General features: G+C 37.1%; 1 protein-coding gene across 1 annotated transcript in view; it reads left to right on the forward strand.

The window, feature by feature from the left end:
* The window catches only part of FAM193A (family with sequence similarity 193 member A), a 78,875-nt gene that overhangs the window by 46,450 nt on the left and 5,698 nt on the right, over positions 1 to 26,727 (forward strand). The window contains exons 8-20 of the mRNA XM_066317393.1: positions 2,495 to 2,639; positions 7,304 to 7,381; positions 8,966 to 9,078; positions 9,232 to 9,474; positions 11,416 to 11,569; positions 11,677 to 11,856; positions 14,745 to 14,996; positions 16,974 to 17,172; positions 18,436 to 18,708; positions 19,047 to 19,329; positions 21,198 to 21,384; positions 22,878 to 23,108; positions 24,972 to 25,815. Coding sequence (XP_066173490.1) covers positions 2,495 to 2,639; positions 7,304 to 7,381; positions 8,966 to 9,078; positions 9,232 to 9,474; positions 11,416 to 11,569; positions 11,677 to 11,856; positions 14,745 to 14,996; positions 16,974 to 17,172; positions 18,436 to 18,708; positions 19,047 to 19,329; positions 21,198 to 21,384; positions 22,878 to 23,108; positions 24,972 to 25,815 — 3,182 coding nt within the window. The remainder of the gene's footprint in view (positions 1 to 2,494; positions 2,640 to 7,303; positions 7,382 to 8,965; positions 9,079 to 9,231; positions 9,475 to 11,415; positions 11,570 to 11,676; positions 11,857 to 14,744; positions 14,997 to 16,973; positions 17,173 to 18,435; positions 18,709 to 19,046; positions 19,330 to 21,197; positions 21,385 to 22,877; positions 23,109 to 24,971; positions 25,816 to 26,727) is intronic.

Below are 26,727 nucleotides of genomic sequence, written 5' to 3' on the forward strand. Positions count from 1 at the left end.
TTTTGTATATCTCTGGCTTTCTTAAAATATGTAGTTGGTGTTCTGTGGTTAGTTCCAAGGATGCTTACTAGATGTCAGACTAGAAAAGGTGTTCGCATAGGGGGTTTAAACAGCAGCCTTGTGGGGATGGAGTTTGCTTAGCTGATACAGGATCAGCTGTGCCAGTATTCCACAGCTGACAGGGGACATCTGTTTGGGTAAGCTACCAGAGTCTTAATGCATTGTATCTTGTTTGGCTACATAGTCAGCATCTGTGGCTTGTTTAGGAGGCAGCCCAGCTGCACAGTCTGCAGGCCAGCTGTAGGGGCTGTCTATGGCTTAGCAAGAGTTAATTAGTCAGCAGGGCTTCTAGGTCAGACAGAGCATTTCATAAGGATATGTTTTCATATAGAGTATTTGAGGAAATCCAATCCTTTCAAAGGTGAGTGGGTGGTAATTCCTGATGAAAGTGTCTGTATGAAGAGTTTCTTAGAGATTAAATAATATTGATTGGATTAAGATGCTTCTGATTACATGTAGTCTCCAAGATGCCTCCTGCATTCACCACACTGCTTAATTGGGATGTGGTGCCCAATAAAGTGACCAATATCTGGGGCATCTCTGTCCCCTTTGCTTTCCCTGCATGGGATGGGGCAGTCGTGAGGATATTTGCAGAGCTTCAGTTAATTGCCATTGTTCAAAAAAAATTTTTTGTTCCTGATCAAAATATGTAGGCATACAGTTTGTCAACAGGTATGGTTTGGAAGTCTCAGTTACTTTTAAAGCGAGCAATTCTTGTTAAATTTTATTTATGTGTTATCCTTTCTATTGCCTTTTCTTTACTGCAGTTGAGGAACATATTCTACCTCTGTTTGGATGACTGAAATGTTTACTAAATTGTTGCTCTACACTTGCCTTGGTGGGGGTGAAAGTGTATTTATTAGTATCATCTTAGCTTTTTTCAGAGTGACAATAAAAAAATTAAAGCGTAAATGATGCTGTTCTATTGCTAATACAGTTTTTTTAAAGCTAAGGTTTTTTGCTTCTAACTTGAGCATATTTTAAAAAATATTTTGTGCACAACTACTGTGGGAAAGAATAATACTAGTCAGGAGCAGTTATGAGAACTAATTACTGATTTTTATATGGTAGGGATTTGATTCTTGCATAATTACTTCATACCAGAAACATAAGTTCCAAGAAAAGTAGTAAATTGTCGTCTAGTAACAGGAGTTGAAGTGTTTGCACTATTATTAAGGAAATGTTGTATCCTAAAGGCACTGTATCCCTTGAAACTTCTTTTTGTACTCTTCAACCCATGGACTTCCCAAGTTTTCATGTGCAGAGTTGCTTGTGCACCCTTCTTAAGTGGTTGTGTTGCAGGTTCTGGGCAAAAACAAGAAAACAAATTTTAGTTTATTGGTGAATTCACACTATCAGCTGTAACTTGGTGCTTACTGATTGTCTAGTTGCTCAGCTCTTCATTATGCTGAATTGCTGAGTTAAAATCAAGGGCTTAGTTCTTTGCCAGGTGACAAGGTAGGACTGTGTGGTTCTGAGGTTGGGTTGACATCCTATTGCAATGAAAATCATTAACAAACCTCCCTGAAATCCTGGAATTAATTAAATACCATGTTTTGAGATGCTTTAATTTTGGATTTTTGGTACTGGCTTTGATTTACTACACAACCTCTGTGACTAATTATCACACAGTTTCTCCCTAATTACTGAGTAGAAAAATGTTGTAAAGCTTCACTTTATTTATGTCAATTGACAGGTCATTATAATTCAGTGTGATTTAAACACATGTTACTGAGTAGATTTTTGCCTTTTATTATTTCTAAAGTCAGTGTATTGGGAGTTGGCATATTTACTTAAGAAGCATTATGCTGTGCAAAGATGCAGCAGTAGGAAGGGAGCTAAGTCTGTCTCCTATTTCTGGGGCTCCTCAGAGACAGTCAGCAGTGACTGGCATGCCCATGTTTTGAATTCCATGCTGCTCAAGTGATAGTAGATAACTACTTGTATCTCACTTTTCTCATTCTACATCACATTTCCCACCTGGAGCTCCAACTCGTCTAGTAATCTTTTTTACACTGGTCATGAGAGTGCTGCTTAACAAGCTTCTGGCTTTTTTTTGTTATGTAGCTCTGCAGTGGAGAGTCAACATGTATATTTAGCCCATAGAATTTGGAAGGATGAATATATCAAGCAACAAAATTTGAACAAATAGGTTCGTCATCTGGTTGCTCATGAGAAAGAGGCTCTGCTCTAGCAATGTGGCACTTCCTACATTCTTGCTATTGTTGGTTACAGAAGATTGGAATAAAGTAGGGTTTGGATATTTTTTTGACGACTACTAAAAATGCTCAAGTTTTTGGGATACAAGCAGCTATGTGGGCTTAGGTGTGTCAATAATCACATTTTCACAACATTCATTTTGGCTGGCAGAACTGAAAAGTGTGATTCTTCAGTGAAATGTCTCTTCTGTAACAAGCGCTGTTTGAACTTTTAGGCTTGGAACAACACAGGATTCCTGTAGTGAAGATATGTATAGTACCTTGCTACAAAGGTATCATCAGCTGGAACAGGAAATGGGCCAAGTTGCTGAAGCATGGCTTGAATGCCAGAAAAGAATAGATGATTATGTTGATGAACAGGTAAGAGTCATGCGAATAGTCTCAAGGCTGATTATGTAGGGAGCAGCCCAGGCAGGACTGTGCCTTCAGTGAAGAAGAAATTCTTGGATATTTTTATCCAGGGCTTTGAAGCAACAAAATATGATTTTTTCATTCGTGTTAGTCATTCACAATAGGAGAACATTAACTTAGCAATATTTAGTGATGATTTTACAATGACGTCTTCAAATTGTTGGAATGGATTGTTGTGTTATTGTTTAGAGTTGGTCTTTGAACATGTTATAATTAGCCAGTAAATAAGCCACAGGAAATAAAAATTACCTGTTCCACAAAACTCTCTAAGCTTTCAAAAGAAATAAGTCCACTAAATGAAATCTGGAGGAAGAGGTAGCTTTTAAAAATTATGGCATGTTTCATAATGTGATGATGATCATTGTACAGTTGTCAAAATGAGAATTGCAGTTTGTCTTGATGCATAAATATTTGAGACCTCTGAAGCAGTCCTTTAATCAAGTATATGATCAGATAGCTTATTCTTCCAAATTTGTGCTGTGTTTGAGAAAATAATCATGTTATTGTGCTGAGAGTTTAATTTTCAGAAAAACAGCTTTTTATTTTGCAAATGGTTGTTTATACTCTTTAAAAATTTCTCCTATGGCTTTTGTCTCATGCTCAAAAATCTTAATTTTTTTAAAACACCTGAGGAAAAGAGTGAAAATCTGCTTAGTTCAATCTTAAGTGTTCTAGAAGAAAAAATGTCTTGGAAATAACTCAAGATTGAGAATTTTATAGAAATTTCCTTCTATTTTGAAGTTTTATGAGCAGTAAGAATATGGAGAACTAATTTGAGATTCAGTAATGGTATGTTGCTTCTATAGATGACAAGCATACTTTAGTCTTATGATACACTGTAAATGTCCTTTAGAAGTTGTTCCCTGTGTTGAAGATTTAAATGAACTTCTTTTTTTTTTTTTTTTTTTTTTACCATTAATTCCAGTGCCTTAACGATGGAGACAGGATATAAATAATTTTATTTTGAAAGTTTGCTCTATATTTGGGGTCTGCATCTGTGAGCTTCGAGTTAAAAAGTTTTCTCTTGGTCTGGTTGCTTTTGCACGCCTAAATACTTGATTGCAGCTCAGTAAAATGTCATCACATTTTACGCTGTTAGAAGTCATCTTTCCTGTGGTGTCAGGATGTCATGGTTGTCGGATATTGTCTCTCTAGTAAGCCCACTTCACTGCCATCATTCAGCTTTTTTTTTAAATGGTATTTCTGTAGAGTCACATTCATATTTGATTTCTGACTGTCCTGCACCACTTGATACTCAACTGTTAACTGACTTCTTTGTATTTCTTTTTATCAAGTGACTATGCAGCTGCTGTCTTGTAGCATTTTTTAGATTTGCTCAGTGAAGCCTATGTTCTGTGTATACAGGCACTCTTCTCCCAGTTAGGGCAATTTCATGTGATGACTTATTAATGACCAAAAGTATCTGCAAAGATGGGGGCTATGTAGGGGAAATAATTGTAAAATTTAAACCATCCAGTTTTAAAGAAGATACAGATATTTATATTGGTATTTATTTGTAGGGAAAAGCATTCTCAGAGTCATGTCTTAAACCCTGTGTTGGTGATAACCTGTAGTTTTAGTCTCTTGATCAAAAATACATTACTCAGTATAACCATCATACCTGAATTTGCAGTGGAGTTTTTGTCAACAGGTAGAAATCAAAGTCCCACTGCTATAGAATGTGTGGATCTTAACAGTGAGTGCATGTTCATTAGCTGCTTGTTTCTTGGCTCAACAAAATTGTGAGGTTTTGTTGGTAGTGTCTGAAAGGTTAAAAAGGAAAGGAGATGTAAGAATGGTTCTCATTTTTGTATTGTGGAACTATACCCAAAACAGGGCATGAGCAAAGATTGACAGACCCTCCACTACAGTATGTTAAGTTACTTCTTGGTAAAAAAAAAAAAAAAAAAAGGCTCTTGCAAGCAATACAAATATTGTTTAAGACTGTGTAAGATAGCTGCGTCAGACACAGACATAACTTAATACACTGGGCCATGTGTGTATGCTGTGATCAAGTTTAGGACTGTACCAGTGCCTGTGTTAATCCTATGTTAAATCTGAGGAAAATCTTTGTAGTGTCTTGACTACAGGAGAGTTTTAAGTATATGCAGCCTGTATATCCAGATCCTGATTTCCTTACCAAACTCACACTGCATTTACCTGAGGAGGTCCTGGGTTATTTCAACAAGTAATGGCTAGACAGTTATATATGCTTTGTGCCAAAGGGTTTTCTTTTTTAACTGGAATGCTTTTGCCTAGGCAGAGCTTCTTGTTTGTCTATCCATATAAATGTGTAATTTTTATGGGTTTTTTTTACAGTCCTGGTCAACTCAATAGACAAAACAGATAAACTGGTTTTTGTCTTTATGGTGGCTGCATAGCTAATTGAAGCAGTCAGTGTTTTTGTGTGCTGAGACTTTGTGATAGGAGGAATTATTTTTATTATTTCTAGTGAAATAGTCTAAGAAAATAGATTCACACATGGAATTTGGGAAGCTCAGATGTGTGATTTACATTTGGTGCAGACATTAAAATTGGAAGTAACGAGCATCCTGTGATACGTGTATGGTCATCAGAGTTTTTGCAGATGATTTAATGTTACGTTTCTGTTCTGACCAGACTGCTAGCTTCATTTTGTGATTAAATCCATTTCAGAATGGAAAAATACTTGTTCACTTGTCTGTCTTGCTTGTCTGATGGAGCTCAAATACTTTTTAGCCTCAAATAAAGCTCCCCTCCTTAGGGAGGAAGGAAGAGTGTGGTAGTGGCCCTCTCTTCTCCGTTGGGCAGCGGTAGTAGCTTATTTAGTTCAGATGTACAAGACTGAATTTTTTTCTTCTGATGGCATTTGAATTTATCTCCCACTCCCTAGCATAGTTCTTGGGCATAATTCATGTGGTTTGTATTGGAGCTGCTTTACTCTGGTGAAGTAAATATTCACTGGGGAAAAGAAAGGAGGGAGAGAAGTGGGTTTCTATTATTTATAGAATCAATAACTTAAGATACTTGAAGACATGCAGTATTGAAAAGGCTGCATAGGTGGAAGTAGGAAAACTTGAGTGTCAGCTCTTATTCCCATTAATGCTCAGGTACCAGGACTTTATCCCGTGCTGTTGTTTGCTGTGACAGATTCTTGGCAGGCTTGAGTAGACAGCTCCCAGGTAATGCACTGGCTGTTTTAAATGTCGTTCTCTGGCATTAAAAGTCTTCTCTTACAAAGTGTAGTGAATGGAGGTGGCTGACTTTGATGGTGAGGGTTCAGGTGTCAGGGCACCCAAACCCAGTGAGTGTTGTTGGCTTCAAATATAGCTCAGAGGTTCTCAGGAACTGATAGCTCATCCAGGAGGAAATTTCTGATGTTGTATGCCACAGGCTCTGCAGTACATTTTAGTGTTTCTAATAAATGGTATGAGTGATCTTAAAATATTTCATGGGTGCCTTTTTTTTTCTTAGCACACATGGACATGGTAAACTCATTTTTTGGCATTAGCATTTTTGGCATTTTGGCATTATCTCACTGGAGCAAAGTAAATCCAAATCCACAGTAGTAATTAAAATATGATGCTGATAGTTTCAGAAATTAATTAGGCAAATTTTTTCCACTTAATACTTCTTCAGATCCCCAGCTTAAAATTTCATCTTCATAAGTTAAGTAATGATAATAGCAATAATATATTTAGCTTAGTAGTGGGACTTTAAACATTTTATCAAGTATGAATTTCTGGAGGCATGCTTTTGAAGATCAAAAGGACTGTTGCTAATTGTGTAACCTACTGGTCTTTGGCTCACTAACCTATTTTATGAAGCAATTCCTTATAATCTATATGCTGATAGATTATGATGATGATACTTATTATTTAGGTAAATTTAAAAAAGAACTGTAACAGATAATCCAGGTAGTTGTTTTTCCTCACTGATGACGTAATGCTGTTAAAATGTTATAAGGTACAACAGCAGGAGTTTTGTACTTGTATTTTGTTGTGTAATAGTTCATGAAAGCTTTTGTGTTCCCTCAGAGTCGATTTATTTACTAAATCAGAAAAATATCATTTCTGTACAAAAAGTTACGGACTGTGCATTTATGGTGGTATGATTTAAGAGTCAAGTAATTATAAAATTTTTTTCCAGCCTTGGGTAAATTAAAGGACATGAAAAACTTTGAGGAATAAATAGTATTAGTCTAGGTCACTACTTTTGGTTCTTCTGACTCTTTGACAACTGATTACTTCCACGTGGTACTTCAGGGTTTGCACTTGAGCCTACACTGAGGCCTTGCCCTAAGTCTAATGTCTCTAGATTTTAATGCATTGTAGTGAATCTGAGATGTTGAGTATTTAATACCAACCACTATTTATTGAAAATATTATGAAACTATTTAATAAAAAGGAATAATAGTGGAAAAATCCAAGTGGGAAATACAAGTGAAAATTATGTAAATTAATATGAAATCTCTAAAGATTCAAATTATTAGCAAATAAAGCACAAATCATATTGACTAAGTGTGTAAGTACTTGAGGAATAGTATAGATAAGATAGATTTAATGAGACAGGCCAATTGACAAAGTAGGTTTTGTACTTTTAAATCAATGAGTTTTCCTCAAATTCTGTTTTAGATGGCAATGAAAACAAAACAACGCATGCTAAAGGAAGACTGGGAATTTTTTAAACAGAGGCGTTTTATTGAAGAGCAGGTAGGATTTTTTTTTCCATACCATTCTAATTTGTACTAATGCCACACATATACTTGTATGATGCAAACATGAGTGTAGTATGTTGTATTAGTTCTGTGCAATCTTAATTTTGCAACTATGCCAGGCATGAAATTTGATCTAAAAACCAGAAGAGTGAGAGCCAAGAAGAGCAGGTAAAATTATGCAATCTCAGTTACTACAAGGCAGAACATCAACACGATAGTCTTAGGACTGAATGGCAGGTGTTTAAAATCCTTGTACGAAAAAGTGGGGAGTTTTTGTTTGCCTTAGATTGGGATCCAAAACAGCCAATACATTGAGTGTGGAGCTGTCTTGATGTACATGGTAGGGAATATTGTACTCAAGAGTTTATTAAATGCCTTTTGTGTGTGCAGGACAGTGAGCCTCAGTATCAGGGCTGGTGATTCCACCTGCTGAGACTCCAGAGATAGCTCCTGCATCTGTTTTTTGGGGAAAGGGTTGAGTAGAACTGTGTTCCTTGTTTTAAGCTGTAACAGGAGAGGGGCCAGTAGAAGTTTCTACCTTATTATAAAACTGCTGTTTAAGACTCAGTACTCTCTTCTGCAGCCTAGAAGTGTTCAAGTGTGCATCATGCTTTCCATAAGAGTACAGTGGGCTTCAGATAGAGTCAAGACTGGATGGAGAACCTGTCCGTTCCTGTACCAGTATGCAGAAACACACGCTAGTCATGAGCCAGAGAGAGTATGATAGTACATTTTAATAAACTTAAACTTAAGCTAAAATTGGCAATGTCTCAAAGCAGTCATCAGTAAGTACTTTTTCCTATAAGGAACATAAGCCTGTATTAACCATGTCTTCAGAACATCTGGTATACAGGTCTCCTCAGAGGACTTGAGGAAGAATCCTCTTTTTCCTTGATCCTAATTGGCCTTAAGTGAGCTGTAAGACCATGGCTGCTTAGGTAAGGATCAGGTCTGGTCGTCTGTAGAAGTGGGAGCTTAGGCACATCCTTGTTTAACCTAAGGCTTGTAGGTATATAATGAAATGAGATGCTTTCAGGATTAGGCCTCTGCCAGGTGGAGATTATTTGGATTGTGTTTTTTCGTTAACTCAGTCAAGTCCTGTTTTGGGCAGCTACTCTTGACTCTATACCATTGTAGCCACCAAATTAGTCCTGTTTTGTTGGTTTTTTTTATTTGCAAGTTAAGGGTCAGTTTGCTTTCTCCATTTGTCAGCAGTGTCCTTTTGTGCGTATAATGAAACAAGACAAAAACTGCTCAAGTTCAGAATGCATCAGCAGAAATACCATGCAAGATGTATGTATAAATGAGTCAAGGTGATGGACTTGTCCACTTTTCTGTTTCATAGTAGAGACATACTGTATTTGAAGAGTATTGATGCCAAATGTTTGTTGTTTGTGACTTTGAACTTCCTTTTTTGTGATCAAAACACCACCTTCATGAAATTATTCTGAATTATTCTGCTTTTAAATTATTTTGCCCAAAGAACCCTTTTTGATTATGTAACTTGTCATTATGTGCCATTGAATTTTTAACGGGAAGACTTGCACTACTAAAACACTGCCTTTACCATTTACTTCAGCTTAATAACAAGAAAGCACTATCTGGGGAGAACAACTTCACAGACACAATGAAACACATGCTGTCATCACGTTTGAGCATGCCTGACTGTCCCAACTGTAATTATAGAAGAAGGTGAGCTGATGTTTTTAGTATGAAATCATAATAAATCATTACTTTCCTTTTCAAGGAAAAAAGAAAAACATTATTGGATCAAAGAGTGTGGTTACTTTAAATAAATGCTAGTTAAACAAGGTCATAAAAATCTGTAATTTAATTCTTGAACAGATGTACTTGTGATGACTGCAGCCTTTCACACATTTTAACATGTGGCATCATGGATTCTCCCATAACGGATGATATCCACATTAACCAGTTACCGCTACAAATTGATTCTGCTCCGGATTATTTATCTGAGATCCGCCCACCCAGTATGTCCTCAGCAAGTTCGGGATCGGGTTCCAGCTCACCTATTACAATTCAGCAACATCCCAGACTCATCCTCGCAGATAATGGTTCTGCACCAACTTTGTAAGTTCCTTTTTCTGTTTTGAATTTTTATAGTGAATTGAACTTAAGCAGGCAAATGGCATTGGCAAACTATCATTATGTAATGCTAGTTTTGTCTGAAAAAAAAAATATTTAATAATGGTTTTATTCAGCTAGCCACAACTCTAGCTGTATGTTGTGCAAACATACATATATTAAAAAAGATGCTGTCAAATTTCTGAAAATTTCTGAAGATATGTATTACCCGTATTGTTTTAAGTTTTTGTAGTGTGTGCCCTCCTGCTTTGCAATTACAAGAACATCAGATACTGCTCTACTTTAGGGCATCATGTTAAAATGTCAGATTTTCCTAAACTGAGCAAGGGAACTGGCATTCTTTTCTTTAAAGAATCGCTTTTTCCTATGAATCACTTCAGTTCCAAAAAACCTCTTTATTTTATGGCTTTTAGGATTGTTGAACCTGTGTTAATATGTCTTGCTTCCAAAATTATTGTCCCTATCAGAAGTATCTGCCACTCAATTTCTTGCACACCAATCAGTCATTATGAGATTTGAGCCATTAGTCTAATGGTGGACTTCCACCCCTTCATAATTCCAAAGAGTTAAAGGTGCTTGGTGGGCTATCTTTTGTACTCAGTATGGATACAGCTAACCCGGAGTCTCTTCTGCTATGTCATATTGTAAAGAAGTAGTTAAAATACCCCAATCGGTGTTACTTGTGTGGTGAGAACACTGAATTAATGCAATTCCTGCTGTAGTTGCAGTCAGGGGTATTTGCCATGGTGTTCCATGCTCACACCCTGTGATGAAAGAGGACAGTGCAGATGTGTGGGATGTTTCTGATGAGTGTCAGTCACTAAGTTCCATTTCCTCTAAACATTTATATACTACCACCAATGGTTTAATATTTCATTACATATCTGTAGTTTCTGAACTCATTTGGGGAGAACTTGAAAACAGCTACATGTTCTTAGATGTGTCCTTTGCCATTTCTGTAAGCTCTCACTAATTTTGGTGCTGAAATGTCAAAAATTCTTCAGTTTGTCTCTTCAGAAGCTAGTTCAGTTGAATCCAAGTATTATTTACTGTAAGAAGCCTATTTTGGGGAAATACCACTGCTCCTTGGGGAAGTGCCATTTTATGTCTCATACTATCTGTTGTGTTTTGTTTTTTCTTTGCACATTTTAAATATGCCTAATGGTGCCATCATGCAATTAAATTTGGCTCAGTATTTTATGCAATGCAACAAGATAAAAAGTGCACAGTTTAAAGAGCTCTGGATTATTGTAGCAACGTGAACTAACCAATCTTTACTCACTCCAGTGAAGTGTTGCAATAAAACGTGCAGGTACTTTCGCTGTCTATCTGTAAGGCAGATAAAATCCACTAAGTATTTTAGAGCAGATTTTAAAAAGCAGGCAAGTGTGGGGTTGTCTACAAACTAATTGCTATTGAGCAATTTAAGAGCTACTGTGATGTGTTCAGCGTTCCCTTTTTACTGGTGTGACATTTAGCATGTGGGAAACCTCAAATTTTATATTGTGGGTCTTTCCACTTTGCAATTTCTGTGAAGGAAGACATTATTATAAGGCTGTTTTCATCAAATTAAAGGTTATCAATATCCTGGAATTGTTAGTTCTTGGATAGAATTATCTGAATAGATCCTTGGTCATAAAACTATGTTTGAAAAATATTTTACCCAAAATCAGCAGAGAATCTTATTTTCAATCCAGTCTGTCATTCAGGCATGTCACTGCTACTTTCAGTGGAATTATGTGGCAGGTTGTTTGATTTTACTTGCTTGAAAAAGTAAATTCAGTTGGACAACTTCGAACACCATCTGTTGACTCCTAATTGGAACATTTAAACAAGGGATGCCCTCAACTTAATTTCATCTTGGTATTCTTACTACTTTCACTATAACAGAGCACTGTGATTTATCTAAGCCTCTTTTCCCCTCAGTGGTAGTGATGATGATGATGTTGCACCATTATCAGCAAAATTTGCTGATATCTATCCACTGAATAATTACGACGATGCAGAGGTTGTAGCCAACATGAATGGAATCCACAGCGAGCTAAACGGCGGCGGGGAAAACATGGCATTGAAAGATGAGGTACAGCATTTACAGTGCCCTGGTTTTTTCTGGGTTTTGGATGTGCTCAACTGGAGAAATGTTTGTCCTTGTTCATGTCTCCATGTTAATGAGTTAATGTTGTCCAGTCTCCTCAGGTAAGCAGTACTAGCAGCAGTTCCTCAGAAGCAGATGATGAAGAAGCAGATGGGGAGAGCAGTGGTGAACCACCAGGGACTCAAAAGGAGGAAACGTCTCTAGGAAAAAGGGCATTAAGGAAAGATGAAACAAAAATGGATAGTCCGCCACCTTCTTACCCCAGTCAGCAGGTACAGTCATCTAAAAACATCTTGTAGTAGATCAATTTCTGAAATGTGGCTGTTGAATGAGAATACATTTACATAATTAATTAATTTTTTATCTTAAAATCTTGTCAGTAGCTAAATATGACACCTAAAAAAACTAATTGTTAAATTGTCATGTCAAATAATCTTTCAGTCAAAACCTGAAATAATGTTAGTTATATTGAAAGTTGCTTCAGGAAAAGGGGAAAAAGCTTTTTCTCCTACCTGTATGAATGAGAAACATAAACTAAGAAATATTTCTGTTCGCAAGATCGAGCTAGTCTTTGCTAAATCTTAGTGTTATGTTATTTAAAATTAATTAGAGTGGAGGGGTAGTCATTATAAATACTTAGGTAACACATTTATTTCATATTCCATTTGAGGATTACCTTTCCCTATGTAAACCACGTGTATTTAAATAAGTTGCATGACTTTACATAATGGGTCTTGGGGTGTTTGGCTTGTTTGTTTTTAATGGTTTAAGATTATGAGCCTCTTGACTGTAAGATCATCAGACCACCTAGAGAACCATGCCTACACTATCTGCTCTGCAAGTAGCTGTGTTTGGTTTAACAACTAAGCACCAAAGCAAAGTATCTGATCAATTTGTCTTTGTAACCATGTGAATTTCAATCTGAGGTACCCTGCAGCTATAACACAGGCTCACTGCTTTGAGAGAGATCATCAGTTTTATTTCTTCTTATTGCATGAGAGAGTCCATGTTGGTGCACCTTTGAGAGCTTAGACAACAGTCATCTCCCAGCAGATGTCGTCCTCTGGTTAGGATATTTTAAGACATTCCACTGGAAGTTTTTTCTCATGTGTTAAAGGGAATTAAACTAATTTTCCTTCAGCAAGTATGTTGAGTGTTTTTTCTATGTATGGCTGACCAATGCGATTGAAAATTACATGTGGTGAGACCTCTATCAGACTAGTTTGAAACTTGGTGAAAAGATTCAGTATTTGTTGTGGAAAATCAAATGAGATTATGTAAGTCTGCTTGCCTTAGGGAGGCAAACTAAAATGCAAGATAAAAAGATGGATTTAGCCTTTCTCTTTTTTTCTTTTCTTTGAGGAATAAGAATATTCTCAGAATGAGTCTGAGGAACTCTTAATGACTTTCTTTTTTTAATCTGATCTTCTAATCAGAGCTATGTAGTGTAGTGTTGTATTTAAGTGATCAATTTCACTGGTATGTGTCATATGAATTTGAGATTTTTTTGGCATTACCTCTTGGGTTTACTAATTTACTCAGTACCTCTATTTCTTTTGGATTCCTTTTCAGTACCCTGCTTGTCAGATTTGGGTTTTGAGTCTCATCACTTTGTTTGGAGTCTTATTTTCATTTGTTAGTAGATTAGTGTTGATTTCTAGACAGTATGAATTTTTTTATTATGAAGTTGGGGTTTTTTGTTTTCTTTATACACAAAATTAATTCAGTCATTGTATTTGATTTATTAAATCTCTGTTATTTGTTAGAATATACCTTGTGTTAAAGGCTGTTACCCTTTTAAGTGCTGATGATGAGTTGCTTGTTTCTGAGGGGAAGGGATATTTAAAAAGAGCACCACCTACCAATTATTCTCTAGAAAGCTAATACTTAATGTTACATTTTTGGAAAAGTGTGAATTGCCGCTTTTGTGGGAAAAAGGAAAAATTGGGAAGTATTTGTGATATTGCTTCTGGTAAATTTATCTACCAGTGAAATGTCAGGTTACAGTGGCAGAAAAAAGCAATGAGCTGAGGGAACTGGAGCTGCTCTTCTTCCAAATCATGAGTTCTTTTGAGACAACAGAGGCTGAAGATAGCTTGAGAGCACGACAAGTTTCTGAAATGTGGATTTTTCATGGTTGGTGCGATTGAGAAATTTTCATGAGAATTTTCAGCCTCACACATTTACAGAGTAGTTGAATTTGGGTAATCCAGACCAGCCTTCTGATCAAAGCAAGATCATCTAGAGAGAGTTTTCTAGAGGTCAGCACAGTGTCCAGTTGAGTTTTGAGTACTGCCATGAGTGGAGGCTCTGGCACTGCTGTGGGTGGTATGTTCCAGTGTTCAGCCACTCTCACAAATGAGTGTTTTGAGTGGAATTTCCTGTATTTCAGTCTGTATCCATTTCCTCTGATCTTTTTATGTGAGCCTGGTCTGAGAGGAGCCTGGTCCTGTCTTCTCTGTTCTTCCATTCCCCACCCAGTCAGGGAACACACATTGGTAAGATCCCTTTGAGTCTCCTCTGTTGAGGCTGAACAATCCTAGTGTTCTCATCCACTCTTTGACAGATGCTCCCATTTTTGTGGTCCTTCACTGGTCTGACAGCAGTGCGCCCATGTCTCTCATACTGGGGAGCTTAGAAATGAGTCTGGCACTGGTCTCATCAGTGCTGAGCAGAGTGGTAAGACTGCCTCCCTTGACATGCTGTTTGTGCTCTGCCTAGTGAAGCTGAGAACTGCTTCCAGTTTGATCAGCTGATCAACTCTTACCACTACTTCCTACACCTATTTTTTTTCCCCGTTTGCTTGGAAAATTGTGGAAAATATTAATCCAGTTCAATTTTTTCTTTTTATACTGAGCTGATTGCCTAGTCATGATCAAATGCTGTCAAGGTTTGTATCGGTATTTTGCTTGTTGTCACTGATAGTGGACATTAAATCTCTGTATGGTATGCAATTTCTCAGTTTTTGGGATATTCTTTTAAGTAAGATAAGGACTCTTCACTATGAGGCTTTTCTATTGCTAATAGAAAAAATTCTGTAGATGCTCTGAAAATATTAATTAATGTATTCAAAATGAAATAATACTACTGATTACTAAGATTTTATGTCTGTTGAGTAAGATTGAATTTTTTAATGGGTTTTGTTGTGGTTTTTTAATAGGCTGATCAAGGTCCAAATGCTTGTGAATGTCACGTTTGCAAACAAGAAGCCTCAGGACTAACAGTCTCTGCACTTGCAACTGGACGCCTGCCTGCTGGGCACCAGTTTATGAATCCTGAAAAACCTGCACATCCTGCACTTCATCTTTATCCTCACATCCATGGACATATACCATTGCATACGATTCCTCATCTGCCTCGTCCACTTATCCATCCCACCTTGTACAGTGCTTCTCCCTTCACACACAATAAGGTAAGCCTCACCAAGGAGATGGAGGCATCCTCATCCCAGAAAAAATTCTGTACAGCTGTATAAACAAGCATGACTGAGTATCAGTGAAGCAATGAAAAGTTGCTTTAAATTGTGCTTTGGTTATAGTATTCCTTTTGCAAGGAGTGGTGAGGGGCAAGGGAGTAAGACAGACAGATTCAGAACTGCTGGAAGGTTCGTACAGAATGGCTGAGGGTAATTTTTTGTCAGGAAGACTTTTAATGTCTTCACTGTGGTTAGAATGTTGAGTCAAATGAGTCTTGCATGGTGGAAGCAGGGATGGGACTCCAGTCAGTGTGAGAGAACAAATCAAATCTTCATTTCATATATGTCGGAAAAATTTAGTATTCCATTTTGGCAATAATATTCTGAGATTCATCGTTAAAATTTTTGTCAATTTTTTTTTTTTTTGCTTGGGGTTTTTTGGGTTTTGTTGAGAAATCAGAGACATAGGAGTCTTACTTCATATTTGTAAGGGTTTTTTTGTCCTTCAATAGAACTTACTTTCCTGTGGGTTCTGCAAAAGTCTTTTGACCTTAAACTCGTAAGTAATAAACAAGAGAAACGTGTGGAACAAGAATTGGGACCAATTGGAACAGCTTCTCAGAAATATGAGTCAAACCCAAGCATTCCTATTAATGGGGATGTTGTTTCACATATGTTTAAAGCAGCTGAACTGTTGGTGCTGCTGAGAGGAGCAAAGCCTTTGTCATTAGGTACATCTTTGTCATCTCCTGATCTGATCCAGTGCTCAAGGTTGCAAGGAGAGTAGAATAGTCCACCAAGATGACTCTTAATTGCTCTTTTTGTTGTTCTCAATATCCACTTTGGGTTTTTCTGTCTTAGGTGTTCCTTCGTTGCCTCTGTTCTATAGCTGTAACGTGCCAGCAACAACCTGTTGCTGTTCTTTTGAAATCATGTTAAGTGTTTCTTTGCACCCATGTATACAAATTTTATTAATGCGAGTTATTCCAGCTGCTCCCACATTCACCATTAGGCAGATAATTATAATCCTTCTTTATAAAAAGGGTGTACTAGATCTATAAGTGGTTTCTTTGGCCTCGATTTTCATGTCTGAAATGTCACTGGACTCAAATTATGTTTCTTATATCTATATCTACTTCTGCATTGCTTTTAAGTTGCATCAAATCTAGTATAAAAACAGAACAAACCTGCTTTTACTGGGCCTTTTTAAAGGTGGCAGTAATTGAATATAATGTTTATGTTGCCTGAGGCCTCTGGGAGAAAAGTAATTTTAGAACGTGTATAAACCGTTTCTTGATTTTTGTGATTTCTGAAGGTTTTCAAGAAGAAATGGGGTGAGCCCTAACAACTTGTCTCTACAAAATGAGGAAAAAGTGTGTGCTTCATTTTTTTCCCCCAGTTGGTTCTTAGAAGGAAAGATGTATTCCTTGCCTGTTTATTTTAGGTTAAGAGCCACTTATACTTGAAAATGGAAAAAAAAAGGAAGAAAACAATCAACTTCTGTTTTGTGTTTTATTTCTTTTTCTCTTGCCCTTATTTTCAATGCTGAGGTGTTTGTAATCCCTTTTTCACAATTGCCTTCTGTGGTAATGGCTGTCATGTCAGAGAAGATTAGTTTGTTTAGGCACCTTGTGCTTTGAAAGGTAGTAATTCCTAGCAAGTTTTAAATTCATACAAATCCTAGTTTTAATTATATATTAACACAACTATTTTTCGAGATTTGGATATTTTGTGTTGCAGTTAGTTGATTCTAAAAGCAATGTTTTTTGAGTGTTAAATATGTACACATAATCTGAGTAATATATGCATTAATTATCAGCAAATCAGTCTTTTTATTATTCTGGGAAACACTGTCTATTATGCTTTCATAATGCTTTTCCCAATTAAAACACTATCATTTGAATATTGCTGTTGGAGTGACTGTGTAAGCAAACAGAATATTAATGGGGAAAATACTCTTTGTTTTTGTTGTAGGCATTACCACCAGCTCCAGTTCAGAATCATACAAACAAGCATCAAGTATTCAATGCATCTCTCCAAGATCATATTTATCCAAGCTGTTTTGGGAGCACTCCAGATTGGAATAGTTCTAAATTTATAAGTCTTTGGGGTTCAGAGATGATGAATGACAAGAACTGGAATCCTGCTACATTTTTGCCTGACACAATTCCTGGTGAGGGTTTGATACTACTTCACACTGACTAGTTAAAAGCCTTATGTTTTATGTTTCTTTTCAGGAATGGTGGGTTTTATCACCATGGTTTTATAAGATGGGATCCTGGCAGATTTGCCGCCACTTCTACTCCAGTTGGTTTGAATATTGAAAAATAAGTTCTTACTTACTGGGGAAATGATGCTAAAGGCAAACAAATATGTGCTGGTTTTCACCTTTGGTCATTGTAGAGTTATGTTTGTCTTCAGGAGTTTAGTATTTTAAAGAAATTGCAAGTAAAGGGAAACTTAAGTAACTTGTAGATTTGTCCAGAAAAGCCTGCCTTATTTCTACAGGGTAGTAAGAGCACTGATAAAGAGGCAATCTGTCCTACTTCTTATAATGCACACAGGTAACTGTGTTGTCATTCAGAAAGACACAGGCATAAATCAAGAAAAAGATTAATTTAAGCCAGAAGCGTTATCCTGATGGTTGAAGTGAAAGAGAATAAAAGGAAAATTAGAGAGAGAGCGAAATCTTTCCATTCACATCCTAGCAAATACTAAAAGCCTTTTTTATTTTATTTGACTTGTATAAAAAAGGAGGCTTGGGGGTTTTGTGTGTTGGCTTTCTTTTTCAGACTCATCTGCTGCTAAGTTGTTCAAGCCACTACAGTGATAGTTAAAAAGAAAGGCATTAAAAACATCCAGGAAACTTCCCCAGTAGGACAGCTCATCCATTTACAAATGTAGTTGTGGATAGCTGTTCCAGGAGATGGTTGGTGGCAGACTCATCTGGGAGGTCTATCACTAAGGTGTTTTTGTTAACTGGAATTTCAAAAAAATAAATAATTGGTTTATCGATTTGTATTGATAAAAGAATGTGGTGTTTTTTCTTAAAATTTTTTGTGGCCTACCTGGATTTCAGATAGTGGACATTATATATTCAGCATGTAAAATGTTGTCCAGGTAAAAATTTTAAATTAAAGGTGGATGAAGATACCTGTAGCACATTTGCTACTTTTTATCACATTTAGTAACATTCTTAGAATTCTGTGATTAGGGCTTGTGTTATGCTCTGAGACTTCCCAGCACATTTTGTTACAGCTACAGTATTTGGGAGGATAGAGGGGAAAGCCAGGATTCCTTTCACTAATCCTACTAAGGCAACATCAACAATATATCCTATGTCTGCATCTGAATTATTGAATGTGTAATTCTAAATCCTGTAACGACACTTCAGTAATTATGTGATTCTTAATTACTCTGTGTGTTTCAATTGAAGGGAGTGATATATTAGCACCGGCACTCTCAGAAATAAGACCTGAAGCACTTCCTACTACATCTGGCAATGAAACAACAGCAGTTACTGACAGCAAAGAGAAAAAAAATGCTGCAAAGAAGAAATGTCTGTACAATTTCCAGGATGCCTTTATGGAAGCTAATAAAGTTGTCATGGCAACCTCTTCTGCCACTTCTTCTGTCTCCTGCACAGCAACTACAGTGCAGTCAAGCAGCAACCAGTTCAAAGTATCATCTAAGAGACCTTCATCGATAGGTAAGGATTTGTAACTCACATGCAGCTTCAGTAACTGGCTCAAGTGCATTTAGGTAACCATAAGGATTTATATAAGTGTTTAATTTAGTAACATCATGCATCTTGATGATTTTTGTTAATTGCTGTCATTACTCTTGAGTTAATCTCTGTACTTCTGGTTGGAAGAACTTTGTGAAAGACCTTGATGTTAGGGTTTGAAATTGTAATGGAAATTAGTTGAAGTACTGCTGATTTTTATAGAAGCTGAGCATATACAGTACTTTGTACGATTTTATGGATAGTTCATCAGGACTGACTATTTTTAACTGTACCTGTTTTCTTTTTTTTCCCCATTTTAGGTGAAGTGTTCCACAATATTAATAAAGAGGACCATAGACATTCTGCACCAGTTGCACCACGAAATAGTCCTACTAGTTTAGCATCCCTTCCTTCACTGTCTCCTGCTGCACTGTCTCCAGCCTCTACACCACATCTTCCAAATCTTTCTGCTCCTTCTTTCCCCAAAACTGCTGCAACAGCCCCTGGATTTGTGGATCCTCATTCAGGTCTTTGTCCTACTACTGTTGCACCTCCTACTTCAACCACAGACAGCTCTGTAAGTGCCCCGCCAAGTGTCTGCAGGTAAGTTTGTTGTTATTCTTGCCATTCGTTTTTACAATAGATAGGAAATGAAAATACAGATACCTCTTCTCCTTTCCACTGGTTGTACTGTGAAAGCTGTTTGTGTTTAGCACGTGAAACCAAGTGCAAATACTTAGTATGTGATTTGGTGTGAGACTTCACAAATACAATTTCCATTGTGGAGTCCAGTTACTGAATTTAGAGGCTTGAAAACAAACGTTTGCTCACTTGGGATATACAAGTCCAACTGTTCTTTCTTACTCTAATTACTGGTTAATGATTGCTGCTGCTCAGACACAAAGACCTTGTATAACATACCTGTTTTCTGTCATTTGGGCATTACATGGCAAGCAGGAATGGAAAGCTGTGATAACTTACTCTGTAATTTAGCTCAAAATATAAAGAGGTCATAGATGGTCTTGAAACCTGCCATGTAGTGACACATTTTCCTGACTACACTCAGGACTTCTTAGATATCAGTCCTACCATTTATACAGTGGTTTTAGTGTGGAAAGATGTTGTGATTTCAGAAGGTTTTCAAAGGTCTTGGAGGTGGGAAGGACTTGGGTGCTGTCTTCTGGTAGTGTTATGTACTGTGGCAGGCTGACAGTGGTGCCAGCCCTTTGATGTGTCTAAAGGGTGGAGGCATAACAGAAAAGCAGTTAAATCATTGCTCTAAGCTCTCTGTGACCTGTAGGGCTGTGACCATGGGTGCTATGAATGTAGTCTCCTGCCTGCTGTAAGTCTTCAGATGATGATGTGATATTTAGGTAGAGTATGGTAAATGTTCTAAAAATGCCATTATTTCTGTTATCAGCTGGTTTTATTGATGATACCTCGAGATAAATAACTCTTCTGTCATATTTGAGCAATTATTGCAATTTTGTAAAGAATTTTTTGTACCTAGTGCAGGGAAATAAATGAATATGGACACAGTAGAAATCCCACTTTTTATCATTGTTTCCAGATGCTAATGTGATATTTTTAGTTTGTAAAAAAAAAAAAAAAAACCCAACCAAAAAAACTGGGAGAGACCCAGAAGTAGTGATTGCATTCTGGGGAGGAGGAGTGATGTTAGAAAGAAGATTTTGACATATTCTGTAGATAAGGCAGACTATGGCCTGTTTTCACCTTTCTAACATAGGAACGAGGAAATACTAATGATAGACAAGAGAGGGGATTTTTATCATACTACTTTCATTTGAAGCAAAATCACTTCAGTTTTAGAGGACCTGGGCAGTAGAAATGTGTGCACAGTTACAGAGAGCTCTGGGGGAATCAACTGCCATATGCCTGCTTATTGAAGAGATGTGCTAGTATTTCGCCTTCAAAATCAAGTTGCAGACAGAGTAATAGGAACTTTTAGCTCATCTTGCGTTTTTTTGTTTAAGTCAAGAGCTTGAAAATATGGAGAAACCAGGAGATTTGCAACTGCATTTGAAACCACCTTGGTGCCACAAGCGGTGAGATGGGCAGCAGTTTCAAAACTATGCCATTTTAAAAAGCTAGAGTCACTACTTCTAAAATACTTTACCTGTTTAAAGCCAGGAAGAGCAGTTCCAAAACTCACTCTCTAGGCTGCTTATTCAGAGAGTCACTAAATTTGGTTTTTTAGATCGCTTTCCTATATATTATTTTATCCTTCTGCTTAGTTTTGAATTACTCCATTTGCAAGCTAGTAGATGAAGGCTTTAGGATTTGATGCATCACTGGTGGCTGATACCCCAATTTGAAAACCATTGTTCCTGGTAGAGGCAGGAACATGTATATATTTTTTTAAAAAATTATTATTGTATCTATAATAACATTATTTGCCTTATTTATTATCATTAGGGTTTTCTAAGCTTTTTTTTTTTAATTTAACATAGTGATCCTGATTGTGAGGGCCATCGCTGTGAGAACAGTAACACGTATGATCATCAGCAGTATGATGGAGAGGAGAGCCAGGATGAAGATAGCTGTTCAGAGCATAGCTCCAGTACCTCAACTTCCACAAATCAGAAGGAAGGAAAATACTGTGACTGCTGTTACTGTGAGTTCTTCGGCCATGGAGGAGTAAGTTTTTGCATTTTAAATTGCCTTTGTTTCCTTTTTTGCCACTTACTCATCATCAGTTACATGTGACTTATTAGACTGCATCTTAGGGGATGGCATTGGAACTCACTCAAGAAGTTGTAAAGGGAGTTAAAAAGTCTTTTTTGTCTTTGAAATGAAGGATTGAAATAAACCTTTCCAGTTCAAAGCATTTAAGAGCAATAAAAATGACTAGAAGATTTAGGAAGCAACTGACTTGGATAATAGATGCTGTGTTTGACTGAAACTGCAAACAGGAGGCATTGAGCCATTTAAATAACTTGACAAAATTAATTTGCTCCTCTATAGTGCTGTAGTTACAATTAATGTGATCAGGTTGGGTAAAAATATGCTTTATATAGGGTATTCGTGTAAATCTTTATGGTAATTTATGAGCTAGTCTGCCATCTGTAAAAGAAGCAATCCTCAAAGTATTCACTTTAATATGATTTTTTAAAAAGGAGGAAAAAAAGAGAAAAAATGCAAGATTATTAGCTAAAATAAAACACATTAATTTTTTTTTAACTTGTAAATCTATGTGTGGCCTGTTTGCATAATCAGTTCACTGGTACAGTTTGAGTCACTGACATTTTTCATGTTTGAAGTAAAAACTCAGTTCATTTGCCATGTATTTGATCAGGTCAGTTTCATCTTAGTTCTTCAAGTGATTTAAAAGCCCCTGCCCTGTGGCTTAAAGGGGTCAGGAAGGGGATCCCACTTCTCTTTGCATGTTCCCACCATGTTCATGCTTGATTTGTGTTTGATAGTTACCTGACTGCACAGTAAGTTACTCATTTTGCTGAAGTGGCAGAATGCAACAGGATTTTCAAGTTAATAGGCTTTATTTTGCTGGTTTAGTGAGCTGAACTGGTGTAGCTGTAAACAGATGAGCACCAGGTTTGGTACAGGAGCAGAGAGGGTAAGGCATCAGGAGGGGAGAGGCAGGAGCAGCAGTTGGAATACAGATATGGAACATGATGCAAGGATTCCATTTGCAGCAGTGTTAAGTTATTGATGGGACTTTGCTGGCGGGTGTGCTGGCAGCTTTCAGTGCAGGATAATCAGCCCTTCATGGGTAGAGCCCAGAGGCCTGTGTAGCCCAACCTTTGAAACAGATTTCATAGGAAATAAAAACAGAGCAAATGTCTGCTCCTTTGAAATTTTGCAAGACAGCATCACAATCACAAGAGAATATGGAAATAAAAGTCACAGTATTTTTTTTTGTGCTTTTAGAGGTTATTTCTTTCTCTTCTCACTCTTGCCATCCTCCTCAAGTTAAGCTATTCTTTCAGCTGGAAAATGTAGGTGAGAATCCAGCACCAAGTCTGACAGGTCTGTTGCCTGTTAAATACACTTTAGGTTCACATGCAAACTGTATGTTTAATAGTTGGGTTTGGTACCTTGTGTGTAATTTGAAGAGAGAGTATTTTGAAATTTCCATTTTAGTCACTAAATTTTTGTCATGTGTCTTTCAGCCTCCAGCTGCACCAACCAGTAGAAATTATGCAGAGATGCGAGAAAAGCTTCGTTTACGTTTAACGAAAAGAAAAGAGGAACAGCCGAAGAAACCGGATCAGATCTCTGAAAGGGAAAGTGTTGTTGACCATCGAAAGGTTGAAGATTTGCTACAATTTATAAACAGCTCTGAAACCAAGCCAGTAAGCAGCTCTCGTGCAGCCAAGCGAGCCAGGCATAAGCAAAGAAAGGTAAGACATGAAAGTATGTTTATCCTAGACCTCACATTTTTGAATCTGTGCATTCCCCTTAAGTATGCCATTGTATACTGATTTATCTGAATGCTGTAATTGTTTTCTCTGTAGTTTGTGTTTCACTGCCAGTTTGTTTTTACACAACTGGCTTACTTGTTCTGGTGCTACCTGAGGAGTTATGTAGTAGACTGGGAGGATTCCTCCGAGTCCCATTGTCATGTGTTTCGGTGCAAGTCAGCTTTATATTGGAGCTTCCCACACTTCAGAAGGTTATTTCTGAGTATCAGAAATGTTAAAATTTTATTGTTTCATCGCATTGACATTTAAAAGCAGGGGAAGTTAGAAAGTCAGTATTTCTGTACTGTGATAATGGTTTCAGTAAGGTGTCTCTGTAGGAAGCCAGGAAACATAAGTCAGTGCTCTTATGAGAGAGGAGGAGTTGTGATTTGGTATTTTTAGAATAATTGCACTGAGCACCTTGCTGTCCTGATTGACAGAGGTTATGTGCTGTGCCACATGATGACACAAAGGGTTATCCCAAGCTGGAGTGGCAAGCTGCAGAGAGGGGGCAGGGAAGAAAAAAAATTACAGGTTGCTTTCAAATGAAAATTGGCACAAAAGATTTCTGAGAAACTCCAATGTATAACAGTGAAATTATTTTTTGGAAGCAGTATTTGCTGAGGATAATATAGAGGAATTACAAAAGTGGAATAGCAGAGGCAATACCCTTTTCCTTTAAGTTGGAACAGGCAGCAAACCTTTTCTTAGAGCGATTCAAGTATCAGCCATAAGTATAAAGTTCAAGGCATAATGTGATTGGTTGCTGAATGTTTTTGATTTCTGGTAGGTGTGTTATGTGATCACACTGTAAATATTTTCTTGTTTGTGATTTTCTTCTGGCACTACTTGTGCATTCTTTAAATGCTTCCATGGGTTGGGAAGACCTAAGTTAAATTCTTTATGTTCATGTTGTAACACTATTCAGCATCTTGACGGTTTAGTGGATTATTTATAAATAAGATTAACCTTGTAAAATTTGCAATGCAAAATTCACTTTGCTCTTACAGTAAGCATAGTTTGAGTGCAAGAAATGGAAAATGCACATAGGGTCATTGTCATTTTTAGAATGACTTCTGTAACTGTGAAAAAGTAATGCCATACAGGTGCCTCTAAATGTGCAAGAAAATAAATGGTCATGGTTGTTCTCGTTGTATGACTGTTTCGTTTTGCCCATGATGCAAGATGAATGCAGCAAAGTTTTAGGCATTGGCAGTAATGACTGGCAAAATCCCGTATGTCTTTGTTTTGGTTAATGAACTAATGGCTGACAATGGAAAACTGCCATCCTTAGAATTTTTGACAACTTCTAATGTAGCTATTATTTGCTTAATGTTTTGGTGCAGAATGTTTTTAATGATTTTTCTTTCTAACATTCCTGACCTCTGAAACAGAGCAACTCTGCTACCATAGCAAGAGAACAGGTAAATTGTACAACTTGATGCAAACTTGAGTTACCTTAGAAATATGTGCACTCTTTGAGAAGGAAGCTGAATGCCTTGTGGCTATATAGAGAGTTTTGACCTGAAGTTAGGCTTAGCAGTAGAGAAGATCAACAGTTGGTATTAACAATAGTCAAATGAGTTACAGAAACATAGAAGATGTGAATAAAGAAAGGATTGTAATGTATTTAAAAGCCTCTGTTATACTTATTTGCTTGCTCTGCAGACTTACAGATAAAGTATGTTCATATGTTTACATCCTAGAATTTACCGTGTCCATAAAGAAAAGTAGTAATAATTCCTAAAACTCTTAATGTCCAAAATATTTGTCACTTTCAGTAAACCTATTGTTACTTTGCAGCTTGAAGAAAAAGCTCGACTTGAAGCTGAAGCCAGGGAGAGGGAACATCACCAGTTGCTTGAGGAGCAGAGGCGGCGTGAGGAAGAGGAAGAAGAGAGACTGAAACAGGAGTTACAACGGCTCCAGGAGCTTCAGCAGTTGCGGGCTGTAAAGAAAAAGAAGAAAGAGAGAACAAGTAAGGACTGTCCAAAGGCAGACCTGCTCACTAGGAACTGCCAGGCAGTGAAGGAACCTGTCCCAAATGCACCTGAAGACATTCAGAATGGTACCCTTGAGCAATCAGAAAAGATAGAAACCTCAGCTGGTTCACTGTCAAGACATGTGAATCACACTGAACAGAGGCCAGTTCTAGAGACAGGCTGTGAACTGTCCAATCCTATAAACACTAGAGACTCGAAGCTGCTTTATCAGAAAGAGGGCAGTGTAAAGCAGCATGAGCCCCTTTCTTTTCTGCTTGATATTATGCACCAACATAAAGAAGGAAACAGTAAACAGAAGCTAAAACAGATGAACAAACAGTGTGTTGAACAAGTGAAAAAGCCTGTTGAATTCCCCAAAGCAGCTGAGATTCAGACTAAAACCAGAAACCAAATAGAATCCAAAGCAAAAGCAGCAGAGCACCCAACACTTGCAGAACCTAAAAAAGATGAGAAGAAATTAAACAATAACAACAAAAAACAGTTGAACCATGTAAAGGAAGAGAAACCACCTGTAACAAGTGAATCCCCATCACCAAGTGAACAGCAGCAAAATAATAAGCTAATACTTGCAGATTCTCCTCAACCGAAAGGCAAGAACAAGAAAAACAAGAAGAAAAAAGGGGACAAAGTCAACAATTCCATTGGTAAGTGTGTAAGAAAGTTGAAGAACTCAGATTGTTTTCTGTTCTTGCCATTTAATTCCAGAAATCTGACATATTTATCTTCAGGCATTCCTGCCAATGTAGATCAGAGAAACTGAAAAACTGGTGTCATGAAAACTCAAGTCATCGAAATTACAATTAAGAGATGGATAATGTTTTAGTTACAAAGCATAGAATGCCTTCAGGAACAAATGAATAAGCATATGCTCTAGATTTTGTAGGGAGTTTTGTCAGGCTTTCCAGGAGATTGGCTTTCTTTTCTTACTTGAAATAAATACACTGTTTAATTCAATAGTATGTTGAACTCCATTTTGAATTTCTTTAAAAGCAATATTTTCTCATACAGCATTAATAGTATAGTATGAAATTAGTCTTACTCTTTAGGCAAGGGAAATAAGGGGATTCTGCAGTGAAAGAACGGTCATTTATGCATATACGTTTTTTTCAGTGGAAATAATTCCTTTCTTATATTAATTACATCAGCAGATGAATAAATTAATTCAGAAACTAATTTACTGGGTTTTATTTTCCAGAGTGAAAAGTTGTAGTGGGATGTTAATTAGTTGATAAAGTTGAGTGTGTTCTCCATATTAGCCCATTCTAGTAAACAGAATTTTTTTTATTTCTCAGAAATAATAAAACCATAGAAGATTGAGTTAAGTCAAACAAATTGCACTTGAGTAATTTTATTTCCAGCTTACTTTTTTGTTTGCCTGAACACGTCCAACAGCTAACAGCAGAGCTGAGAAGTGCACACAATTCTGGCCCATTGACTCTGTCAGCACAGTAGTCCAAATGTTGCTCTCAGGCACCTCCATTCCTGCACGTCCTTGTGCCCTACTGGGACTACAAGTTGGGATGGCAGTTTTATTGGATGGATATGTCTGCTTGGAG

This window comes from Sylvia atricapilla, chromosome 4, assembly GCF_009819655.1.
Source record: "Sylvia atricapilla isolate bSylAtr1 chromosome 4, bSylAtr1.pri, whole genome shotgun sequence".
In the NCBI taxonomy this organism is placed as follows: domain Eukaryota; kingdom Metazoa; phylum Chordata; class Aves; order Passeriformes; family Sylviidae; genus Sylvia; species Sylvia atricapilla.